The 24,149-nt window shown below is 43.8% G+C and overlaps 1 protein-coding gene across 1 annotated transcript in view; it reads left to right on the top strand.

Moving 5' to 3' along the window:
• Nucleotides 1-24,149, top strand: part of sugt1 (SGT1 homolog, MIS12 kinetochore complex assembly cochaperone) — a 162,578-nt gene that overhangs the window by 83,604 nt on the left and 54,825 nt on the right. Inside the window, exon 10 of the mRNA XM_068034116.1 lies at nucleotides 23,403-23,510. Within this exon, the coding sequence (XP_067890217.1) occupies nucleotides 23,403-23,510 (108 nt within the window). The remainder of the gene's footprint in view (nucleotides 1-23,402; nucleotides 23,511-24,149) is intronic.

Raw genomic sequence — 24,149 nt, 5'->3', positions numbered from 1 at the left:
TTCTCTCTCTCTCGTTTTTCTCTCTCTCTCGTTTTCTCTCTCTCTCGTTTTCTCTCTCTCTCGTTTTCTCTCTCTCTCGTTTTTCTCTCTCTCTCGTTTTCTCTCTCTCTCGTTTTCTCTCTCTCGTTTTCTCTCTCTCCTCGTTTTCTCTCTCTCCTCGTTTTCTCTCTCACTCTCGTTTTCTCTCTCTCTCGTTTTCTCTCTCTCTCGTTTTCTCTCTCTCTCGTTTTCTCTCTCTCTCGTTTTCTCTCTCTCTCGTTTTCCTCTCTCTCTCGTTTCTCTCTCTCTCGTTTTCTCTCTCTCTCGTTTCTCTCTCTCTCTCGTTTCTCTCTCTCTCGTTTTCTCTCTCTCTCTCTCTCTCTCGTTTTCTCTCTCTCTCTTCTCTCTCTCGTTTTCTCTCTCTCTCTCTCTCTCTCGTTTTCTCTCTCCTCTCTCTCTCTCTCGTTTTCTCTCTCTCTCTTTCTCTCTCTCTCGTTTTCTCTCTCTTCTCTCCTCTCTCGTTTCTCTCTCTCTCTCTCTCCTCTCGTTCTTCTCTCTTTCTCTCTCTCTCGTTTTCTCGTTTTCTCTCTCTCTCGTTTTCTCGTTTTCCTCTCTCTCTCGTTTTCTCGTTTCTCTCTCTCGTCTTCTCGTTTTCTCTCTCTCGTTTTCTCGTTTTCTCTCTCTCGTTTTCACGTTTTCTCTCTCTCTCGTTTTCTCGTTTTCTCTCTCTCTCGTTTTCTCGTTTTCTCTCTCTCTCGTTTTTCCTCGTTTTCTCTCTCTCTCTCTTTCTCTCTTGTTTTCTCTCTCTCTCTCTCTCGTTTTCTCTTCTCTCTCTCTCTCTCTCGTTTTCTCTCTCTCTCTCTCTCTCTCGTTTTCTCTCTCTCTCTCTCTCTCTCTCGTTTTCTCTCTCTCGTTTTCTCGTTCTCTCTCTCTCTCGTTTTTCCTCTCTCTCTCGTTTTCTCTCTCTCGTTTTCTCGTTTTCTCTCTCTCGTTTTCTCTCTCTCTCTTCTCTCGTTTTCTCTCTCTCTCTCTTCTCTCGTTTTCTCTCTCTCTCTCGTTTTCCTCGTTTTCTCTCTCTCTCGTTTTCTCGTTTTCTCTCTCTCGTTTTCTCGTTTCTCTCTCTCTCGTTTTCTCGTTTTCTCTCTCTCTCGTTTTCTCGTTTTCTCTCTCTCGTTTTCTCTCTCTCTCTCTCGTTTCTCTCTCTCTCTCTCTCTCGTTTTCTCCTCTCTCTCTTCTCTATCTCGTTCTTCTCTCTCTCTCTCTCTCTCGTTTTCTCTCTCTCTCTCTCTCTCGTTTTCTCTCTCTCTCTCTCTCTCGTTTTCTCTCTCTCTCTCTCTCTCGTTTTCTCTCTCTCTCTCTCTCGTTTTCTCTCTCTCGTTTTCTCTCTCTCGTTTTCTCTCTCTCGTTTTCTCTCTCTCGTTTTCGCTCTCGTTTTCTCTCTCTCGTTTTCCTCTCTCTCGTTTCTCTCTCTCTCGTTTTCTCTCTCCGTTTTCGCTCTCTCGTTTTCTCTCTCTCGTTTTCTCTCTCTCGTTTTCTCTCTCTCGTTTTCTCTCTCTCGTTTTCTCTCTCTCGTTTTCTCTCTCTCGTTTTCTCTCTCTCTCGTTTTCTCTCTCTCTCGTTTTCTCGTTTTCTCTCTCTCTCGTTTCTCTCGTTTTTCTCTCTCTCTCGTTTTCTCGTTTCTCTCTCTCTCTCGTTTTCTCGTTTCTCTCTCTCTCGTTTTCTCGTTTTCTCTCTCTCTCGTTTTCTCTCTCTCTCGTTTTTCTCTCTCTCTCGTTTTCTCTCTCTCTCGTTTTCTCTCTCTCTCGTTTTCTCTCTCTCTCGTTTTCTCTCTCTCTCGTTTTCTCTCGTTTCTCGTTTTCTCTCTCTCTCGTTTCTCTCTCGTTTTCTCGTTTCCCTCTCTCTCTCTCTCTCTTCTCGTTTTCTCTCTCTCTCGTTTTCCTCGTTTTCTCTCTCTCTCGTTTTCTCGTTTTCTCTCTCTCTCTCTCTCTCGTTTTCTCTCTCTCTCTCTTCTCGTTTTCTCTCTCTCTCGTTTTCTCGTTTCTCTCTCTCTCTCTCGTTTTCTCTCTCTCTCTCTCTCGTTTTCTCTCTCTCTCGTTTTCTCTCTCTCGTTTTCTCTCTCTCTCGTTTTCTCTCTCTCTCGTTTTCTCTCTCTCTCGTTTTCTCTCTCTCTCTCGTTTTCTCTCTCTCTCGTTTTCTCTCTCTCTCGTTTTCTCTCTCTCTCGTTTTCTCTCTCTCTTCTCTCGTTTTCTCTCTCTCTCTCTCGTTTTCTCGTTTTCTCTCTCTCTCGTTTTCCTCGTTTTCTCTCTCTCTCTCTCTCTCGTTTTCTCTCTCTCTCTCTTTCTCGTTTTCTCTCTCTCTCGTTTTCTCGTTTTCTCTCTCTCTCTCTCTCGTTTTCTCTCTCTCTCTCTCTCGTTTTCTCTCTCTCTCTCTTCTCTCTATCTCGTTTTCTCGTTTTCTCTCTCTCTGTTTTCTCGTTTTCTCTCTCTCTCGTTTTCTCGTTTCTCTCTCTCTCGTTTTCTCGTTTCTCTCTCTCTCGTTTTCTCGTTTTCTCTCTCTCTCGTTTTCTCGTTTTCTCGTTTCTCTCTCTCTCGTTTTCTCGTTTTCTCTCTCTCTCGTTTTCTCGTTTTCTCTCTCTCGTTTTCTCTCTCTCTCTCTTTCTCTCTCGTCTTCTCTCTCTCTCTCGTTCTCTCTCGTTCTCTCTCTCTCTCTCTCGTTTTCTCTCTCTCTCTCTCTCGTTTTCTCTCTCTCTCTCTCTCTCTCGTTTTCTCTCTCTCTCTCTCTCTCGTTTTCTCTCTCTCTCGTTTTCTCGTTTTCTCTCTCTCTCGTTTCTCGTTTTCTCTCTCTCTCGTTTCTCTCTCTCGTTTTCTCTCTCTCGTTTTCTCTCTCTCGTTTTCTCTCTCTCGTTTTCTCTCTCTCTCGTTTTCTCTCTCTCTCGTTTTCTCTCTCTCTCGTTTTTCTCTCTCTCGTTTTCTCTCTCTCTCGTTTTCTCTCTCTCTCGTTTTCTCTCTCTCTCGTTTTCTCTCTCGTTTTCTCTCTCTCTCGTTTTCTCTCTCTCTCGTTTTCTCGTTTTCTCTCTCTCATCGTTTTCTCGTTTTCTCTCTCTCTCGTTTTCTCGTTTTCTCTCTCTCTCTCTCTCTCGTTTTCTCTCTCTCTCTCTTTCTCTCTAATCTCTTTCTCTCTCTCTCGTTTTCTCGTTTTCTCTCTCTCTCGTTTTCTCGTTTTCTCTCTCTCTCGTTTTCTCTCTCTCGTTTTCTCTCTCTCGTTTTCTCTCTCGTTTTCTCTCTCTCGTTTTCTCTCTCTCGTTTCTCTCTCTCTCGTTTTCTCTCTCTCTCGTTTTCTCTCTCTCTCTCTTTCTCTCTATCTCGTTTTCTCTCTCTCTCGTTTCTCGTTTTCTCTCTCTCTCGTTTTCTCTCTCTCGTTTTCTCTCTCTCGTTTTCTCTCTCTCGTTTTCTCTCTCTCGTTTTCTCTCTCTCGTTTTCTCTCTCTCGTTTTCTCTCTCTCGTTTTCTCTCTCTCGTTCTCTCTCTCGTTTTCTCTCTCTCTCTTTCTCTCTCTCTCGTTCTCTCTCTCTCGTTTTCTCTCTCTCTCGTTTTCTCTCTCTCTCGTTTCCTCTCTCTCTCGTTTCTCTCTCTCTCGTTTTCTCTCTCTCTCGTTTTCTCTCTCTCGTTTTCTCTCTCTCTCTCGTTTTCTCTCTCTCTCGTTTTCTCTCTCTCTCGTTTCTCTCTCTCTCGTTTCTCTCTCTCTCGTTTTCTCGTTTTCTCTCTCTCTCGTTTTCTCGTTTCTCTCTCTCTCGTTTTCTCTCTCTCTCTCGTTTTCTCTCTCTCTCTCTCGTTTTCTCTCTCTTTCTCTCTCGTTTTCTCTCTCTCTCTCTCTCGTTTTCTCTCTCTCTCTCTTTCTCTCTCTCTCGTTTTCTCGTTTTCTCTCTCTCTCGTTTTCTCGTTTTCTCTCTCTCTCGTTTTCTCGTTTTCTCTCTCTCTCGTTTTCTCGTTTTCTCTCTCTCGTTTCTCGTTTTCTCTCTCTCGTTTTCTCGTTTTCTCTCTCTCTCGTTTTCTCTCTCTCTCGTTTTCTCTCTCTCTCGTTTCTCTCTCTCTCGTTTTCTCTCTCTCTCGTTTTCTCTCTCTCTCGTTTTCTCTCTCTCTCTCGTTTCTCTCTCTCTCGTTTTCTCGTTTTCTCTCTCTCGTTTTCTCTCTCTCATCGTTTCTCTCTCTCTCTCTCTCTCGTTTCTCTCTCTCTCTCTCTCTCTCGTTTTCTCTCTCTCTCTCTCTCTCGTTTTCTCTCTCTCTCTCTTTCTCTCTCTCTCGTTTTCTCGTCTCTTCTCTCTTTCTCTCTCTCTCGTTTTCTCGTTTTCTCTCTCTCTCGTTTTCTCGTTTTCTCTCTCTCTCGTTTTCCTCGTTTTCTCTCTCTCTCGTTTTCTCGTTTTCTCTCTCTCGTTTTCTCGTTTTCTCTCTCTCGTTTTCCTCGTTTTCTCTCTCTCTCGTTTTCTCGTTTTCTCTCTCTCTCGTTTTTCTCGTTTTCCTCTCTCTCGTTTTCTCGTTTTCTCTCTCTCGTTTTCTCTCTCTCTCTTTCTCTCTCGTTTTCTCTCTCTCTCTCTTCTTCTCTCTCTCTCTCTCTCTCTCTCTCGTTTTCTCTCTCTCTCTCTCTCTCTCTCGTTTTCCTCTCTCTCTCTCTCTCTCTCGTTTTCTCTCTCTCTCTCTCTCTCTCTCGTTTTCTCTCTCTCTCGTTTTCTCGTTTTCTCTCTCTCGTTTTCTCTCTCTCGTTTTCTCGTTTTCTCTCTCTCGTTTTCTCGTTTCTCTCTCTCGTTTTCTCTCTCTCTCTCTCGTTTTCTCTCTCTCTCTCTCTCTCTCGTTTTCTCTCTCTCTCGTTTTCTCGTTTTCTCTCTCTCTCGTTTTCTCGTTTTCTCTCTCTCTCGTTTTCTCGTTTTCTCTCTCTCGTTTTCTCTCTCTCTCGTTTTCTCGTTTTCTCTCTCTCGTTTTCTCTCTCTCTCGTTTTCTCGTTTTCTCTCTCTCGTTTTCTCTCTCTCTCTCTCGTTTTCTCTCTCTCTCTCTCTCGTTCTCTCTCTCTCTCTCTCTCGTTTTCTCTCTCTCTCTCTCTCTCGTTTTCTCTCTCTCTCTCTCGTTTTCTCTCTCTCTCGTTTTCTCTCTCTCTCGTTCTCTCTCTCTCTCGTTCTCTCTCTCTCTCGTTCTCTCTCTCTCTCGTTCTCTCTCTCTCTCGTTCTCTCTCTCTCTCGTTCTCTCTCTCTCTCGTTTTCTCTCTCTCTCGTTTTCTCTCTCTCGTTTTCTCGTTTTCTCTCTCTCGTTTTCTCGTTTTCTCTCTCTCGTTTTCTCGTTTTCTCTCTCTCTCTCTCGTTTTCTCTCTCTCTCTCTCGTTTTCTCTCTCTCTCTCTCTCTCTCGTTTTCTCTCTCTCTCTCTCTCGTTTTCTCTCTCTCTCTCTCTCGTTTTCTCTCTCTCTCTCTCTCGTTTTCTCTCTCTCTCTCGTTTTCTCTCTCTCTCTCTCTCGTTTTCTCTCTCTCTCTCTCTCTCGTTTTCTCTCTCTCTCTCTCTCTCGTTTTCTCTCTCTCGTTCTCTCTCTCCTTTTCTCTCTCTCCTTTTCTCTCTCTCCTTTTTCTCTCTTTTCTCTCTCTCTCTCTCTCTCGTTTTCTCTCTCTCTCTCTCTCGTTCTCTCTCTCTCTCTCTCGTTCTCTCTCTCTCGTGTTCTCTCTCTCTCTCGTTCTCTCTCTCTCTCGTTCTCTCTCTCTCTCGTTCTCTCTCTCTCTCGTTCTCTCTCTCTCTCGTTCTCTCTCTCTCTCGTTCTCTCTCTCTCTCGTTCTCTCTCTCTCTCGTTCTCTCTCTCTCTCGTTCTCTCTCTCTCTCGTTCTCTCTCTCTCTCGTTCTCTCTCTCTCCCGTCCCCCCTCTCTCTCCCGTCCCCCCTCTCTCTCTCTCCCCATACCACCAGTTGGATACCCCTACCTGCCCACTATCGAATTACGATGATGATGGCAGGATGCCAAGGTTACGAACAGTTCCGCCTGAAACTGAGCTTTTAGGAACATAGAAACAGTTCTCCTTATGTGGACCATTTAGCCCTTCGAGCCTGTTCCACTATTCAGTTTGATCGTGTCTTATCTGCAGTGTAACTCCACAGACCTGTCTTTGCTCCATATCCCTTGATACCTTTGGATAATATGAATCTATCATGTAAAATTTACAGTTCATATAGCATTAACTGCATTTGGAGAAGAGAGTTCCAAAGTTCTACCACCCTTTTTTGAAATATTGCTTCATTTCAATCCTGAAAAGTCTGACTCTAAGCTTTAAACAATACACCCTAGAATTAGACTCCAGAAATAGTTTCTCTCTGTCCATCCGCTAACCTATCTGCTCCCCTTAATATCTTGGAAATTTCCATCATATCAGCTTCTAATTCCATATCCTCTCCATTATGGAGACTGTCTACATCGCTTGTCTTTGCATCTGCCTTAACCTGTCTGCTGCTGACACCCATATCTATGCCTTTGTCACCTCCACACCTGACTATTCCAGCCTCCCATCACCCACCCTCCATAAACATCAGTTCATCCCAAGCTCTGCTGCTGTGTAACCTATCCTGCAGTAGGTCCTCCTCACCCGTTACCCCTGTGATCACTAACCTACATTGGTTTCTGGTTCCCCAATGCCTCCAATTTGAAAATCTCATGCTCCTGTTTGAACTCCCTTTGTGGCCTCGTCCTATCTTTATAACCTCCTCCAGCCCCTTGAAACTGTGTCCTGCCCCTCCCTCCAAAGAACTCTCTGTTCTCTAACTTTGGCCTTGTCTCCTTCACTCCCTTCCCCACACCATTGGGTCGCTGTGATTTTAGCCCTCAGCTCTGGAATTCCTTTCCCCCCTCTGCCTCTCGATCTGTCTCTTTTTAAGAACCTCCTTAAACAATGCCCCCTACTCTTAAACTCTGGAAATATTTTTTCATCATCCCTCATATAATCTTGGGCTTGGTGTCAATATTTGTTGATTATGCTTCTGTGACGTGCCTTGCAACATTTTCATATATGAAAGGAGCTCTATAAATGCAAGTTGTTATCATAAATTAATGTTACTGGCTCCCACATTACTGAAAAGTAATGGATTTCTGAGGCAAGTACATAAACTATCCTGTATTGAATCTAATTAAATCTTAATGTGCCTTAGTGTTTGTTAAAGTCATTTACACATGGATACCCTTTGTCTCTGTTATTCACAGTAAAAATAATTAAGTTTTAATTAATTGAAAAAGTCAATTTTTTATGCTGGTTTGGAGAGGAAAGCCCAGGGAGATGTGTAGACTGACTGGTACTGCTGTTTCCTATCTTTGTAGCTGATAGGATCTCTCCTGAGTTGAGTTCTTGTAAAATTTTGCATCACAGACTCCTGTTCAGAAATTGTTGAAAAGAGCTATTACAACGTCAAGATCTGTTGTTGATTTAGAGCAGATAATATGAAGTTAAATGCAATCTTGTATTACTATCTGATATGATTTATCTTTTTTTCTGTATGATTTTGCTTCATACAATAATCTTTAGGCCATGCAGGCTGAAAGCACAGTGGTTTCTGTTGATTTGGAGAAATTTGCAGGGCAGTCAAAGTAACATTACTGTCTCCAGGGTGTGCACTAGTAGGAGATTAATTGATAATCCAGTGGAGCTAAGCATATTTCATTGTAAGAATGGGCATTCTTAAGAAAACTGATGTTTTGCTCCAAGCATGAGTTTAACAAAGTAATCAACTTCATAGTATTGGGATTTTCTCTGCTGCTATTTTTCAACCTACTGACGATAGCTGTTAGGATATGTGTCCTAATTTATGAAAGGCCCTCAGAAAATGTAGCCTTTTGACTCTTGTGTTAATTAGATATAACTCTGATTCTGAACTGATTGTAGCTGCTGTTACTTTATATTAAAATTATACCCGCCAACACCTAACCTTTTTTTAATGTTCATTTGAATGGGCTACTTGTACCTTTTTCAATACCAGCTTTGAATTTTGCAAATCAAGCAAGTGTTAAAAGAACCAAACTTAATTTAAACAAAAATTATATTGTTGGAAACCAGGGATGGGCTTTCGGCCTTCCAAGCTTGTATCTAGTATATGGTTCAAAGCCTCCCCTGAGTTGTTCCTTTCTTTGCAGGAGCACATATAATTGTCCTGAACTAATACTGTCTACTGTGGTCTTTGCGAGAAATTTATTACCCTTTGAGTGATAAAAGTGCCATCTGACTTTCCTCAAATATAACTTGCTAGATTTTTATGTGTTGCCTGTTACTGAAACTCTGTTGTTGTAAACAATTTCTCTGGATCAGTTATCATTTCCTTTAACATTCCCAATCTTAAATTAGATCACTATGGAATCACTTTTTCAAAAAAAGTTCAGTTCACTTAACTTTTCCTCAAATTTCTATGACCACAAATCATTTTTTTAAGGATGTGGGCATCGCTGACACCGACAGCATTTATTGCCCACTCCTAAATGTCCCTGAGAAGGTGGTGATGAGCTGCAGCCTTGAATCACTGCAGTCTGTGCCGTGTAGGTACACCCACAGTGCTGTTAGGGAGACATTTTCATGATTTTGATTTAGTGACGGTGAAGGAACAGCAATATATTTTCAAGTCAGGATGGTGTGTGTCTTGGGGGTGGGGGGGGGGAGGAAACCTGTAGATGATGGTGTTCCCATGTGCCTGTTGCCCTTGCTCTGGGTGGTAGAGGTCACGGGTTTGGAAAGTACTCGCAAAGGAGGCCTTGGCAAGTTGCAAAAGTGTATCTTGCATCTATGGTGGAGGCAGTGAATGCTTGTTTTAAGGTGGTGGAGTGGCCCCAAGCAGGCTGCTTTGTCCTGTGTTGAGTGTTTTTGGAGCTGCACTCATCCAGGAAACCAGGGAAGGTTTTAGAATGGGCCGAAAGGCCTGATTCTGTGATGTATAACTCTGACTCTATCCCTGACTTGTGCCTTGTAAATGGTGGACAGGTTTTGGGGAGTCAAAACGGCGGGATGTTCACCATAGACTTCCCATGCTCTGACCTGCTCTTGTAGCCACAGTATTGATGTGGCTGGTGCAGTTAAGTTTCTGGTCAATGCTGGAGCTCAGGATGTTGATGGTAATGCCATTGAATGTCAAGGGGAGATGGTTAGGCTCTCTTTACATTGGAGATAGTCATTACCAGCTACTTGTGTGGTGTGAATGCTACTTGCTACTTATCAGCCCAAGCCTGGATGTTGTCCATATTTTTGCTGCAAGCGGGCATGGACTGCTTCACATTCCCTCTAAACTTTGCCCCTCGCACCTTCAACCTATGTCCCCTAGTAACTGACTCTTCCACCCTGGGAAAAAGCTTCTGACGATCCACTCTCTCCATGCCACTGATAACTTTGTAAACCTCTATTATGTCGCCCCTCCACCTCCGTCGTTCCAGTGAAAACAATCCGACTTTATCCAACCTCTCCTCATAACTAATGCCTTCCAGACCAGGCAACATCCTGGTAAACCTCTTCTATACCCTCTCCAAAGCCTCCACGTCCTTCTGGTAGTGTGGCGACCAGAATTGCACGCAATATTCCAAGTGCGGCCTAACTAAGGTTCTGTACGGCTGCAGCATGACTTGCCAATTTTTATACTCTATGTCCCGACCGATGAAGGCAAGCATGCCGTATGCCTTCTTGACTACCTTTTCCACCTGCGTTGCCACTTTCAGTGACCTGTGGACCTGTACGCCCAGATCTCTCTGCCTGTCAATACTCCTAAGGGTTCTGCCATTTACTGTATACTTCCCACCTGCATTAGACCTTCCAAAATGCATTACCTCACATTTGTCCGGATTAAACTCCATCTGCCATTTCTCCGCCCAAGTCTCCAACCGATCTATATCCTGCTGTATCCTCTGGCAATCCTCATCACCATCCGCAATTCCACCAACCTTTGTGTCGTCCGCAAACTTACTAATCAGACCAGCTACATTTTCCTCCAAATCATTTATATATACTACAAACAGCAAAGGTCCCAGCACTGATCCCTGCGGAACACCACTAGTCACAGCCCTCCTTTCAGAAAAGCACCCTTCCACTGCTACCCTCTGTCTTCTATGACTGAGCCAGTTCTGTATCCATCTTGCCAGCCCACCTCTGATCCCGTGTGACTTCACCTTTTGTACCAGTCTGCCATGAGGGACCTTGTCAAAGGCTTTACTGAAGTCCTTATAGACAACATCCACTGCCCTTCCTTCATCAATCATCATCTTCACTTCCTGAAAAAACTCCATCAAATTAGTGAGACACGACCTCCCCTTCACAAAACCATGCTGCCTCTCGCTAATAAGTCCATTTGTTTCCAAATGGGAGTAAATCCTGTCCCGAAGAATCCTCTCCAATAATTTCCCTACCACTGACGTAGGGCTCACCGGCCTATAATTTCCTGGATTATCCTTGCCACCCTTCTTAAACAAAGGAACAACATTGGCTATTCTCCAGTCCTCTGGGACCTCACCTGTAGCCAATGAGGATGCAAAGATTTCTGTCAAGGCCCCAGCAATTTCTTCCCTTGCCTCCCTCAGTATTCTGGGGTAGATCTCATCAGGCCTTGGGGACTTATCTATCTTAATGCTTTTCAAGGCGCCCAACACCTCCTCCTTTTTGATAATGAGATGACTGAGACTATCTACACTCCCTTCCCTATGCTCATCATCCACCAAGTCCTTCTCTTTGGTGAATACTGATGCAAACTACTCATTCAGTACCTCGCCCATTTCCTCTGGCTCCACGCGTAGATTTCCTCCTCTGTCCTTGAGTGGGCCAACCCTTTCCCTGGCTACCCTCTTGCTCTTTATATACAGATAAAAAGCCTTGGGATTCCTATTTGCCAATGACTTTTCATGACCCCTTTCAGCCCTCCTGACTCCTTGCTTAAGTTCCTTCCTACTTTCTTTATATTGCTCAAGAGCTTTGTCTGTTCCCAGCCTTCTAGCCCTTACGAATGCTTCCTTTTCCTTTTTGACTAGGCTCACAATATCCCTCGTTATCCAAGGTTCCCTAAACTTGCCAAACTTATCCTCCTTCCTCACAGGAACATGCCGGTCCTGGATTCTAACCAACTGATGTTTGAAGGACTCCCGCATGTCAGATGTTGATTTACCCTCAAACAGCCGCCCCCAATCTAAATTCTCAGTTCCTGCCTAATATAATTAGCCTTCCCCCAATTTAGCACATTCATCCGAGGACTACTATCCTTATCCACAAGTACCTTAAAACTTACGATATTATGGTCACTGTTCCCGAAATGCACCTCCACTGAGATTTCGACCACCGGGCCGGGCTCATTCCCCAATACCAGGTCCAGTACGGCCCCTTCCCTAGTTGGACTGTCTGCATATTGTTTCAAGAAGCCCTCCTGGATGCTCCTTACAAATTCTGCCCCATCCATGCCCCTAGCACTAAGTGAGTCCCAGTCAATATTGGGGAAGTTAAAATCACCCACCACTACAACCCTGTTGCTTTTGCTTCTTTCCAAAATCTGTCTACATATTTGCTCCTCTATCTCCTGCTGGCTGTTGGGAGGCCTGTAGTCGCGTGACTGCACCCTTCCTATTGCCTCGCTGCATGACCCCTCCTGAGGTGTCCTCCCGGAGTACAGCTGTGATATTCTCCTTAACCAGTAATGCAACTCCCCCACCTCTTTTACATCCCCCTCTATCCCGCCTGAAGCTTCTAAATCCTGGAACATTTAGCTGCCAATCCTGTCCTTCCCTCAACCAAGTCTCTGTAATAGCAACAACATCATAGTTCCAAGTACTAATCCAAGCTCTAAGTTCATCTGCCTTACCTGTTATACTTCTCACATTGAAACAAATGCACATTAGACCACCAGTCCTGCTGTGCTCAGCAACATCTCACTGCCAGCTGTGGTGCCACTACTCTGGCTGCTGCTGTTGTTTTCCCCTGATAGGCCATCCCCCCCAACAGTATCCAAAACGGTATACTTGTTAGAGAGGGGGACAGCCACGGGATTCCTGCACTGACTGCCTGCCCCTTCTAGCGGTCACCCATCTAATGGCCTGCACCTTGGGTGTAACCACGTCTCTAAAGCTCTTGTCTATGATGCTTTCTGCCACCTGTTGACCTGATGGAGGTCTTTAAAGTTTTCATAAGGGTAGACATAGAGAAGATGTTTCCAATTGTGAGAGAATCCACAACTAGGGACCATAAATATAAGATCGTCAGCTTTCTCCTGTTATGTCCGTAATAATGTTATGACCCCCAGGTGAAAAGGGGTCAAGGGGGTTCGCCCTCACCCTTTGCCTGGCTTAACCGTAACACAGTTTAATTTTAGAAACACTGTGTTTTTAGTTCCCCCTTAGTGAATCCTTGCTCACTGCTCCAATTGTAAGGCAAAGAAATCAAACAGGTTTCCTTAGATTTAAACAAGAAAGCTCGTAATTTATTAATCTTAAACTCTAATCCGATTAACGACTAAGAATATGCAATGCGACCGCGCTCGCATGCAAATGTGATAAACACACATGCAGATAGAGATGGAAAAAGTAGAAGGAATAAAGGGGAAAAGTTTGAGGCAATATCTGATAGCTCCAGTCCTTTGAGTTCAGTGTGGAGTCTTTGGTTGCTGGTAAGTCTTGCAATTCATTGGGGCCCAGTTCACCCTTCAACTTGTTCTGATTTTTTAAATTTTTTTTTTAGAGATACAGCACTGAAACAGGCCCTTCGGCCCACCGAGTCTGTGCCAACCAACAACCACCCATTTATACGAACCCTACAGTAATCCCATATTCCCTACCACCTACCTACACTAGGGGCAATTTACAACAGCCAATTTACCTATCACCTGCAAGTCTTTGGCTGTGGGAGGAAACCGGAGCACCCGGCGAAAACCCACGCAGTCACAGGGAGAACTTGCAAACTCCACACAGGCAGTACCCAGAATTGAACCCGGGTCCCTGGAGCTGTGAGGCTGCAGTGCTAACTGCGCCACTGTTGAGCTTTATGTGTCTTCCATGGGTCTGGTGGCTTGGGAGAAGGCAGGAGAGAGAGCCAGGAGTGAGAGGCTTGCCTGTTCCAGCTTCAATTGCCAACTGCCTTCTGTCTCTCTGTGGCATAATTCAACAAAAAAAACCCAGGTTGCCCAGCAGGTCAGTCATGTGACTAGCTCCTTATTTGGAACAGTCTGTCCGAATTTTGTGGATTGTACCTTAGCAGTCTCTTAGTATGCAAATGTCCTTCCAGCCCAGTGTCTGGTGATCTTCAAACAAGTCATTTCTTCACTCCAGCAACAGCTTAAAATCAATGTTCGTATGACAAAATTAATCTGCCTCGTTCTTGGCAGGTGGGGGTCTGTATGACAAATAAGTTGATGTTTTCAAGAATAGTCTAACCTCTGAGTCTCAGCAAACATTTTTGTGAACATTGGTATATGTCTTGGGAGGGTACGTTTGCTTTGGAAGCTACTGCTCTATTGTTGGGATGCTGTAGAGGGTATTTTACATCTGGTATTGTTGCAGTCTCTAAGGGAAACAGTATTGATTTAATGTCATTATAGCTAGTTTCATGTCATGGGCTAAAGTCCATCAAATTTCAAACTGTCCAAAAATGACATTTAACCTGTACCCTTAGAAGCTACAGCAAGAGGAGCCTTCATCCATCCTATCAATTTAAACTATTTGAATTTTAGTCCCCAGAGGTAAAAGAATATATAACCACTGCTTGAGCTAGTTTCTGACATTTAATTTTTAAATATTACTCTCACTACCTGCTTCATCTGTTATGCTGGCAGACTGGCCGTGAGCATTAAATTATCAACTTCAGTCTTGCAAATTCTTTGGCTTTGGTTTTCATTATTTTTGTCTGGTCATGCTCTCAATGCTGTATTTGAGCTCATTTCTGGTAATGTTGGTAGCTGAAGAAGATAACTACTCCAAAGACTGGTGGTTTTCAATGTTCACTGCTTTTGTGTTTATATTGTCAGAAAAAGACTGCCACATGGAATGATCAAAATTAAAACGCCAGATGCTGGAAACATTCAAGAGATGAAGCAGCATCTGTGTAGAGCGATTCACCAAATAAAAACCTTTTTCATGGTCTAGTGGTTAGGATTCCTTGTTTTTGCCCAGGCGGCTGGGTTCGACTGCAGTATGAGAAATTTTCCAACATGGACATGATGGGCCAAATGACTTCCTCTGTCGTAAATTTTCTATTTGGGAACGTCCTGTATGTTGACAGAAAAACAGACGAATTATTGTAATTTGAATTTCCCTCAAGTTTTTTTTAAAAAAAGAACATAATCTTATGCAGTGGAAACAAATTTAGCCTCTATTAGAAAGCCGTGTCCCTGACTATTGCTACTACTGTGCACTGAAGCTGGAGTACCTAATGACAGCCAGTTACTTCATTAATCAGAAAGACTTGAGGCCTGACGGCATGATAAAGTCATTACAAATTCTTATGTAAGATTTGTTTCATGGCCTTGCCCCTCTCTATCTCTATAATTTGCTCCAGCCCCACAACCCTTCAAAATATCTGATTCTGGCGTCTTGAGCATCAACGCCATTAATTGGTGGCCATGCCTTCAGCTGTCTGGGCCCTAAGCTCTGGAATTCCCTCCTTAAATCTCTTTGCCTTTCTACTTCACTTTCCTCCTTTAAGACACTCCGTAAAACATACCTCTTTGACCAAGCTTTTGGTTATCTGCCCTAATTTTTTTTAATGTTGCTTGGTGTCGTATTTGTTTTATAATGCCCCTGTGAAGTGCCTTTGGATGTTTTATTTTGTTAAAGGTGTTAAATAAACAAAAGTTGTTTCAGTTTCCCTACTTGGAAGTTTACAAATTTGCGAATTTACAATTTCCTGAAATATTGTAGTAATTTTTTTTAAATATTATGAAACTTGGTTCAGTGTGCCCCTTTCAGTGAAGAGTGCAGCAGGGAATGCCAGGAGCAGCACCAGGCATGCCTAAAAATGAGGTATCAACCTGGTGAAGCAACAGCACGGGACTACATGCATACCAAACAGCAGAAGCAGCATGCGATAGACAGAGCTAAGTGATCCCAAAACCAATGGATATGACCTAAGCTGTGCAGTCCTGCCACTTCCAGTCGTGAATGGTGTTGGACAATTAAACAACTAACAGGAGGAGGAGGCTCCATAAATATCCCCTTCCTCAATGATGGGTGAGCCCAGCACATCAGTGCAAAAGAAAAGCTGAAGCACTTGCAACCATCGTTAACCAGAAGTGCCGAGTGAATGATCCATCTTGGCCTCCTCCTGAGGTCCCCAGTATCGCAGGTGCTAGTCTTCAGCCAATTCGATTCACTCCACGTGATATCGACTCGACACGTCACTCTAGAATTGGCCTTTATAGCCACTCCAGGCGCTGCTTCACAAACCACTGACCACCTCCAGGCGCTTACCCATTGTCTCCTGAGACAAGGAGGCCAAGCAGAAGAAGATATCGACAAACGACTGAAGGCACTGGATGCTGCAAAGGCTATGAGCCCTGACAACATTCCAACAATAGTACTGATGATTTGTGCTCCAGAACTGGCTGTGCCCCTAGCCAAACTGTTCCAATGCAGCTACATCACTGGCATCTACCCGACAGTGTGGAAAATTGCCCAGGTATGTCCTGTACACAAAAAGCAAGACAAATCCAACCCGGTCAGTTACCGCCCCATCAGTCTACTCTTGATCATCAGCAAAGCGATGGAAGGTGTCGTCGACAGTGCTATCAAGCGGCACGTACTCATCAATAACCTGCTCATTGACGCTCAGTTTGGGTTCCACCACGGTCACTTGGCTCCTGACCTCATTATAGCCTCGGTCCAAACATGGGCAAAAGAGCTGAACTCGAGCTGAGTGTGATTGCCCTTGATGTCAAGGCAGCATTTGTCCAAGTGTGGCTTCAGGGAGTTCTAGAAAAGCTGGAGTCAATGGGAATCAGAGAAACTCCACTGTTTGGAGTCATACCTAGCACAAAGGGAGATGGTTGTGGTTGTTGGAAGTCAATCACCTCAGTCCCAAGACATCACTGCAGGAGTTTCTCAAGGTCGTGTTCTAGGTCCAACAATCTTCAGCTGCTTCGTCAATGACGTTCACTCCATTATAAGGTCAGAAGCAGGGATGTTTGCTGATGATTGCACAATGCTCAGCACCATTTGTGACTCCTCAGATACTGAAGCAGTCCATGTCCACACGCAGCAAGACCTGGACTACATTTAGGCTTGGGCTGATAAGTGGCAAGTTACATATTTGCCACACAAGTGCCAGACAATGACCATCCCCAACAAGAGATAACCCAACCATCTCCTGTTAACGCTCAATGGCATTACCATCACTGAATCCCCACTACCAGCATCCTGGGGATTACCAATGACCAGAAACTGAACTGGACCAGCCATAGAAGTACTGTGGCTACAAGAGCAGGTCAGACGCTGGGAATTCTGTGGCGAGTATCTCTTCTCTTAACTCCCCAAAGCTGTCCACTGTTTACAAGGCACAAGTCAGGAGTGTGATGGAATGCTTTCCACTTGCCTGGATCAGTGTAACTCCAACAACACTTAGGAAACTTGACACAATCCAGGACAAAGCAGCCAGCTTGATTGGCACGCTATCCTCCAGCTTCAGCAGTCACTCCCTCTGTCACCGATGCACAGTGGCAGCAGCGTGTACCATCTACAAGGTGCACTGCAGCAACTCAACAGGACTCTTTCGACAGCACCTTCCAAGCCTGTGACCTCTACCACGTAGAAGGACAAATACAGCAGATGTGTGGGAACGCCACCACCGGCAAGCTCCCCTCCAAGTCACAACGTCCTGATTTGGAACTATATCACCATTCCTTCACTGGGTGTTCCTGCACCAGATGATTGCAACGGTTTAAGAAGGCAGCTCACCAGCACCTTCTCAATGGCAATTAGGAATGGACAATAAATGCTGGTCTAGCCAGCGATTGCCACGTAGAGTCAGTTATACAGCACAGAAACAGGCCCTTCGGTCCGTCGTGTCCGTGCCGGCCATCAAGCACCTATCTATTCTAATCCCATTTGCCAGCAGTTGGCCCGTAACTTTGTATGCTATGGCGTTTCAAGTGCTCTTCTAAATACTACTTAAATGTTGAGGGTTCCTCCCTCTACCACCCCTTCAGGCAGTGTGTTCCAGATTCCAACCACCCTCTGAGTGAAAACATTTTTCCTCAAATCACCTCTAAACCTTCTGCCCTTTACCTTAAATCTCTGTCCCCTGGTTATTGATCCCTCCGCTAAGGGAAAAAGTTTCTTCCTATCTACCTTATCTATGTCCCTCATAATTTTATATACCTCAATCAGGTCCCCCCTCAGCCTTCACTGTTTTAAGGAAAACAACCTCAGCCTATCCAGTCTCTCTTCATAGCTGAAATGCTCCAGCCCTGGCAACATCCTGATGAATCTCCTCTGCACCCTCTCCAGTGCAATCACATTCTTTCTATAGTGTGGTGACCAGAACTGTACACAGTACTCCAGCTGTGGCCTAACTAATGTTTAATACAGCTCGATCATAACCTCCCTGCGTTTATATTCTGTGTCTCGGCTAATAAAGGCAAGTATCCCATATGCCTTCCTAACCACCTTATCTACCTGTGCTGCTGCCTTCAGTGATCCGTGGACAAGTACACCAAGGTCCCTCTGTACTTGCTAGGGCCCTACCATCCATTGTATATTCCCTTGCCTTATCAGTCCTCCCAAAATGTATCACCTCACATTTCTCAGGATTAAATTCCATTTGCCACTGCTCCACCCATCTTACCAGTCCATCTATATCGTCCTGTAATCTCAGGTTTTCCTCCTCACTATTTACGACACCACCAATTTTCATGTCATCTGCAAACTTACTGATCATACCTCCTATATTCACGTCTAAATCATTAATGTACACTCCAAGAATCAAGGGTCCCAGCACTGATCCCTGCGGTACACTACTGGTCACAGGCTTCCACTCGCAAAAACAACCATCGACCATTACCCTCTGCCTCCTGCCACTAAACCAATTTTGGATCCAATTTGCCAAATTGCCCTGGATCCCATGGGCTCTTACCTTCTTAACCAATCTGCCATGCGGGACCTAATCAAAAGCCTTACTGAAGTCCATGTAGACTACATCAACTGCTTTACCCTCATCTACAAACCTAGTCACCACCTCGAAAAATTCAATCAAATTTGTTATACACGATCTCCTGACAAAGCCATGCTGACTATCCTTATTTAATCCCTGCCTCTCCAATTGATGATTAATCCTGTCCGTCAGAATTTTTTCCAATAGTTTCCCTACCACTGATGTTAGTCTCACTGACCTGTATTTACCTGGTTTATCCCTGCTACCCTTCTTGAATAGTGGTAACACATTCACTGTCCTCCAGTCCTCTGGTACTTCTCCTGTGGCCAGAGAGGATTTGAAAATTTGTTTCCGAGCTCCTGCAATCTCCTCCCTTGCCTCATAGCGGCCTAGGATACATCTCATCACTTTTAAGCCTACTAAAACCGCTAATACCTCCTCCCTTTCAATGCTAATTTGTTCAAGTATATCACAATCCCCCTCCCTAATCTCTGCACCTACATCGTCCTTCTATATAGTGAACACAGATGAAAAGTAATCATTTAAAACCTCACCTACGTCCTTCGGCTCCACACACAGACTGCCGCTTTGGTCCCTAATGGGCTCTACTCTTTCCCTGGTTATCCTCTTCCCCCTAATATACTCATAAAACGCCATGGGATTTTCCTTTATCTTGCTTGCCAGTGTTTTTTCATGCCACCTCTTCGCTCTCCTAATTACTTTTTAAAATACCCCCCTACACTTTCTATACTCCCCCAGGGCCTCCGCTGTTTTCAGCCCTCTGAATCTGCTATAAGCCTCCTTTTTTTCCCTTATCCAATCATCGATATCCCTTGACATCCATGGTTCCCTGGACTTGTTGGTCCTACCCTTCCCCTTTATGGGAACAATGTTGGCCCTGAACTCTCACTCATTCCTTTTTGAATGACTCCCACTGGTCTGATGTAGACTTTCCTGCAAGTAGCTCCTCCTGGTCCACTTTGGCCAGATCCTGTTCTTTCATATTGAAATCGGCATTTCCCCAATTCGGTGCCAATATTTCCGGTCCATCTTTGTTCTTTTACGTAACTACCTGAAATCTTTGAGTTATGGTCGCTATCCCCGAAATGCTTCCTCACTGACACTTCTACCACTTGCCGGCTTCATTCCTTAAGATTGGGTCCAGTACCGTCCCTTCTCTTGTAGGACTTGCGTGCTGGCTCAAAAAGCTCTCCTGTATGCATTTTAAGAATTCTGCCCCCTTTAAGCCTTTTGCACTAAGACTATCCTGGTTGATATTAGGGAAGTTGAAATCCTCTACTAATATTGCCCTATTATTTTAACATCTCTGAGATTTGCCTACATATCTGCTCCTCTATCTGTCCCTGACTGTTTGGCGGCCTGTCGTACACTCCCAGCAAAGTGATTACCCCCTTTTTGTTTTTAAGTTGTACCCATATGGCCTCATTTGAGGAATCTTCGAAGATATCATCGTTCCTTACTGCAGTAATTGACTCCTTGATCAGTAATGCAATACCATCTCCTCTTTTACACCCCCCATCGCCGTCTCGCCTGAAGATTCTATACCTTGGAATATTGAGCTGCCAGTCCTGCCCTTCCCTCAACTATGTCTATGTGATAGCAATAATATCAAATTCCTATGTGTTAATCAACTCTCAATTCATCTGCCTTATTTGTAAGGCTCCTTGTGTTAAAATAGATGCAATCCAGCCTTGCATTATTCGCTTGTGCCTTAGCAGGTCTATATTTCTCTGCTTTCCAGACTGATTTAGTTTCTGTTCTATATTTAGCTGTGCATCACCCCCTACTGTACCTCCACTCTGTATCCCATCCCCCTGCCAAATTAATTTAAACCCCCCTCAAAAGCACTAGCAAACCTCCCTGCAAGGATTTTGGTCCTGTTCCGGTTCAGGTGCAACCCGCCCGACTTGTACAGTTTCCACCTTCACCATAAACAAACCCAGGAAACTAAAGCCCTCCCTCCTGCACCATTTCTTCAACCACGCATTCATCTGCTCTATCCTCCTATTCCTATGCTCACTAGCATGTGGCACTGGGAGTAATCCAGAGATTACGACCTTTGAGGTCCTGCTTTTTAATCTGCTACCGAGCTCCCTAAATTCTTGTTGCAGGACCTTATCCCTCTTTCTGCCTATGTCATTGGTACCAATGTGAACCATGACCTCTGACTGTTCACCCTTCCCCCTTCAGAATGTCCTGCAGCCACTCTGTGACATCCTTGACCCTATCACCAGGGAGGCAACGTACCATCCTGCAATCACGTTTGTGGCCACAGAAATGCCTATCTGTACCCCTTACAAATGAATCCCCTCTCATAACAGCTCTCCCACTCCTTTCCCTCCACTCCTGTGCAGCTGAGATATCCGTGGTGCCACAGACTTGGCTCTTGTTGCATTCCCCTGAGAAGTTCTATCCCCCAATAATAACCAAAGTGGAAAATCTGTTCGAGAGGGAGTTGGACCCAGGGGACTCCTGCAGTACCCGACTAGTTCTTCTACTCTGCCTGGCAGTCACCCATTCCCTTTCTGCCTGAGCAGTTTTTGCCTGCGGTGTGACCACCTCCCTGTACGTGCTGTCACATTTTAATCAGCCTCGCAGATGCTCCCGTGTCCCCAGCCGCTGTTCCAGATCTGAAACACGGATTTAGAGTAGCTGCAGATGGGTACCCTTGCTGCACACGCGGTTGTCAGGGACTGGAAGTGTCCCTGACTTCCCACATTGCACAGGAGGAGCACTCCACACTGCCGAGCTGCCCTGCCATGACTTACCTTTAATTTACTCGCTTAAATTACGCAAAAATTAGAGATTATTTACACTAGGTACCTTGATTCCCAAAAAAACACTACTTAGTACATTAAAAAAAACTGTAGACCCTTACCTTTCTCTTTACTTACTAACCCAGCTATTTACTGATACTCCCTAACAGCAGTTACTGACCAACCAATTACCTTGCAGCTTTCCTGTGATGTCACTGTTCATTTTGTTTTCAAACTCTGACATGCCTGGACTCCTCTCCACTGTTCTCCCGGAAAGTAAGTTCTCTAGGCCACGATCCTAGGGCTCTGTTTATCCGCTCCTCGCTCCGTGTTCTTCCTGCAGGTCCACTCCTCTCCGCTGCTGTCCCGGAAGGTAAGTGCTCTAGGCTGTGATCCTTGGGCTCTATTTATACACTCCTTGCTCCGTGTTCTTCCCACAGGTCCGCTGCTGTCCCGGAGGGTAAGTCTTGTGAAAGAATTTTTAAAAATACTGCATACTGAAGTGACTTGGTGTGATTCCCAATATTTTCTGATGTACTCATGGAAACAAACCGTGATGTTGCATCAAACATGCTCCTTCCTGCATGAGCCCAAAGTGCTGCAAATATCAAGGTAGATCCTCCAGCATCTGTTAGAATCTGCTCAACTTAACCTGCAGTCAGGCTAGGTTATTTGACATGAGTACTAAGCATGTAGCTGAAGCACCTGAGCCGTTCAGTCAAAATGTCACCTTTGTCAATAGTGAATTTCAGACTTCTTGAGTCAGACCCATTTGTGAAGCTGGTTCTGATTGTTGCCAACAGATATATAAAATTAACAGAGTTGCCTAGATAAAACAAAAAGACATACAACGTAGGTCATTGTTTAAATTTAGTGGAACAACGTTTAAATTTAGAAGAACAAAATGAAACATTTCAGGATGAATATTCCATATTTTCCCATTGTTCTCCCTTCATTTGAGGGTAGTATCTTGTTACAGACGTAGAAGTTACTGCCTTGGTAGTTTTTCTTCTCTAATGCAGCATGCATGTTTATCTCCCAGAAGCATTTCCTGACTTTCATGCAAAATATTTGTGGAATTGGTGCAAACGGTCATGGGAAAGAATTGGATGACTTTTAATCTATTTCTTGTAGTCTTAATGTACATCTGTTTTTCTCAATGTTCTCTTGGAATATTTATACTTAAGTTGTTATTTTGAGATTAGTATCTGCTTAGAGTGATGCTGAACCAGCAGTTATGCTGATTGCACTGAGTTTAAATTTTATGTTGCAGTGACAGTTATGTTGAGAATCCAGCAAGACTGCCTGTGCTATCATTCTAAATATTAAATTTAGCAAGTTCTTCATTTCGCTAAACGTGATAAACATTTCTTTTAAACTTTGTTTCATTGCAGTTGTAGTTATACTGCATCTGATCAAAAACATATATAATGAGAAAATCTTTTATTGTGCATTTTTGTACATAACGTTGAAGAGCATAATAGGCAGCTGTATTTGATTCATTAGATTTTGTTTAATTGAAAACTTGTGTTTAAATGGGTATTCTGATATATACACAAAAATTAACATTAAGGACTTGAGACTGCAAACTACTTCCATCTTACTATTTTTGTTATGTAGATTCATGAATCCCAAAAAATTAGACTCCTTGAGAGGTTTTGATTTTACTTGCACTTCTAAGCTATGTTGCATCCTAGGTGACAATCTTAACGTGCAGCACCTGGGTGGCTGCATGGTGAAAATAGTTTCCAAAACATAACTGTTCTTTTCTCATAGCATGTCCAGCTGCCCCTCCTTCAGTTGGCCTTTTTAAGGCAGCCGAAGTGCCTTCCTGATTTAGCCAAGAGACTCATTAATACATACAAATTAAGAATCTCTACTTTCTTTCATGCACCGATGGCATTTTAACTTGCAACTGAGCAGGGCAATCATTCCACTCAAAACCCTAAAAGGTAAGTTTTAAACTCCTTTTTAGGGCCTGGAAGAACACTCCTTCTGCGGGTCCCACAAGGAAAACCTTGCTCTCTGTTACCTTGGGTTCCCCTATTCACCGGCACCTGTGAGACCCTGCTGAAACCCTCTCCACTGCGATGGACAGCGTCTGAGCTGACTCATCTTAGCCTGCCAACAGTCAGTCAGATGCCACTTTACACTCCTTTAAGGATGTTAGCTGGCCAACAGCATGTAAATGAGAGTTAAAAGAACCTGGGACAAAGATTTGATGCTTGTCTGCCCTCTCCTGCCCCAGGTTAGTATCTCCAGTCTTTAAGGTTTTTTTCCTTAACTTTGAACTGAGCAGTACTGTCCCTTTGTTATAGTGAATTTTAAATTAGACTACTTGAGGGAGGGGAGGGATGTGGGGGGGGAGAGGTTGCTTGTGATCTGCTTTTGGACTTATGCAATAAAAAACAGTAGGAACCAAAATCTGTAGTTGGTTATTAGAGATGTGTACACCTAAGAATTCATGTTACATATTTCCTGCAGATTGCTTCCAAAGGGGAAGAAAACAGGTTCAATTTGAATAACAAACTGACTGATCTGTCATTTATTTTATAGGTGAGCGCATCAGTGAAGCTTTCACCAGAAAATGTTTACAGTTTGGAACTCAATCTTCTACATCCCATAGCAGCTCAGCATTGTGCAATCAAAGTGCTGGGAACAAAGGTACAGTCCAACAGGAATTGAATTAATGGATAAGTTCTGCTGAATAGCATGTGGAATTTTATTGTCGAACCATTAAGAGCATCCCTAAAATTTAGTAATTCATATTGTCCTGTTAAATTTTATGTGTGGACTTTCTTCTGTTTTCCAACTGTAGTGTTATTACAACTTTGCCTTGCTTGTCTATCAGTATCACTGTTGCAAGATTTTTAGATAGTTGACCTCTTTTAGCTTTCCAGTCACTGCTTATTAAGAGCACCTTTGAACATGGGAATAGTAATCTTAAACCAGAAAAATTTTTCTGTATCTGTAGTGTCTAAAGATTCATTGTACCACCCAACTCAAAGGTACAACTTTTCAATACAGAAGCTCATGACTATGTTAATACTTTTGTTCAGTTAAAAGTATTTGCAATGAGTGTGGTGGTTTTATTTTCCTTCCATTCCACATACTATTAGTCAGTGCAAGGTCACCAGCAGATAATTGAGAACATTGCACTGTTAACCTTTCAACATCAATATGTTGAGCTCTGCAATATTTGATGTTGAACTCTTATCAGGAATGATTTCAGAGCAAAGTTCCTTTGGTGCCAAATGGCTTGGCAACATAACACCCCAATTAAGTGTGTTGCCTTTTCGAGAG

The sequence above is a fragment of the Heterodontus francisci genome, chromosome 6, assembly GCF_036365525.1.
Source record: "Heterodontus francisci isolate sHetFra1 chromosome 6, sHetFra1.hap1, whole genome shotgun sequence".
Taxonomy (NCBI): Eukaryota; Metazoa; Chordata; class Chondrichthyes; order Heterodontiformes; family Heterodontidae; genus Heterodontus; species Heterodontus francisci.
The sequence above is the reverse complement of the archived record's forward strand: the minus strand, read 5'-3'. Positions and strand labels throughout refer to the sequence as shown.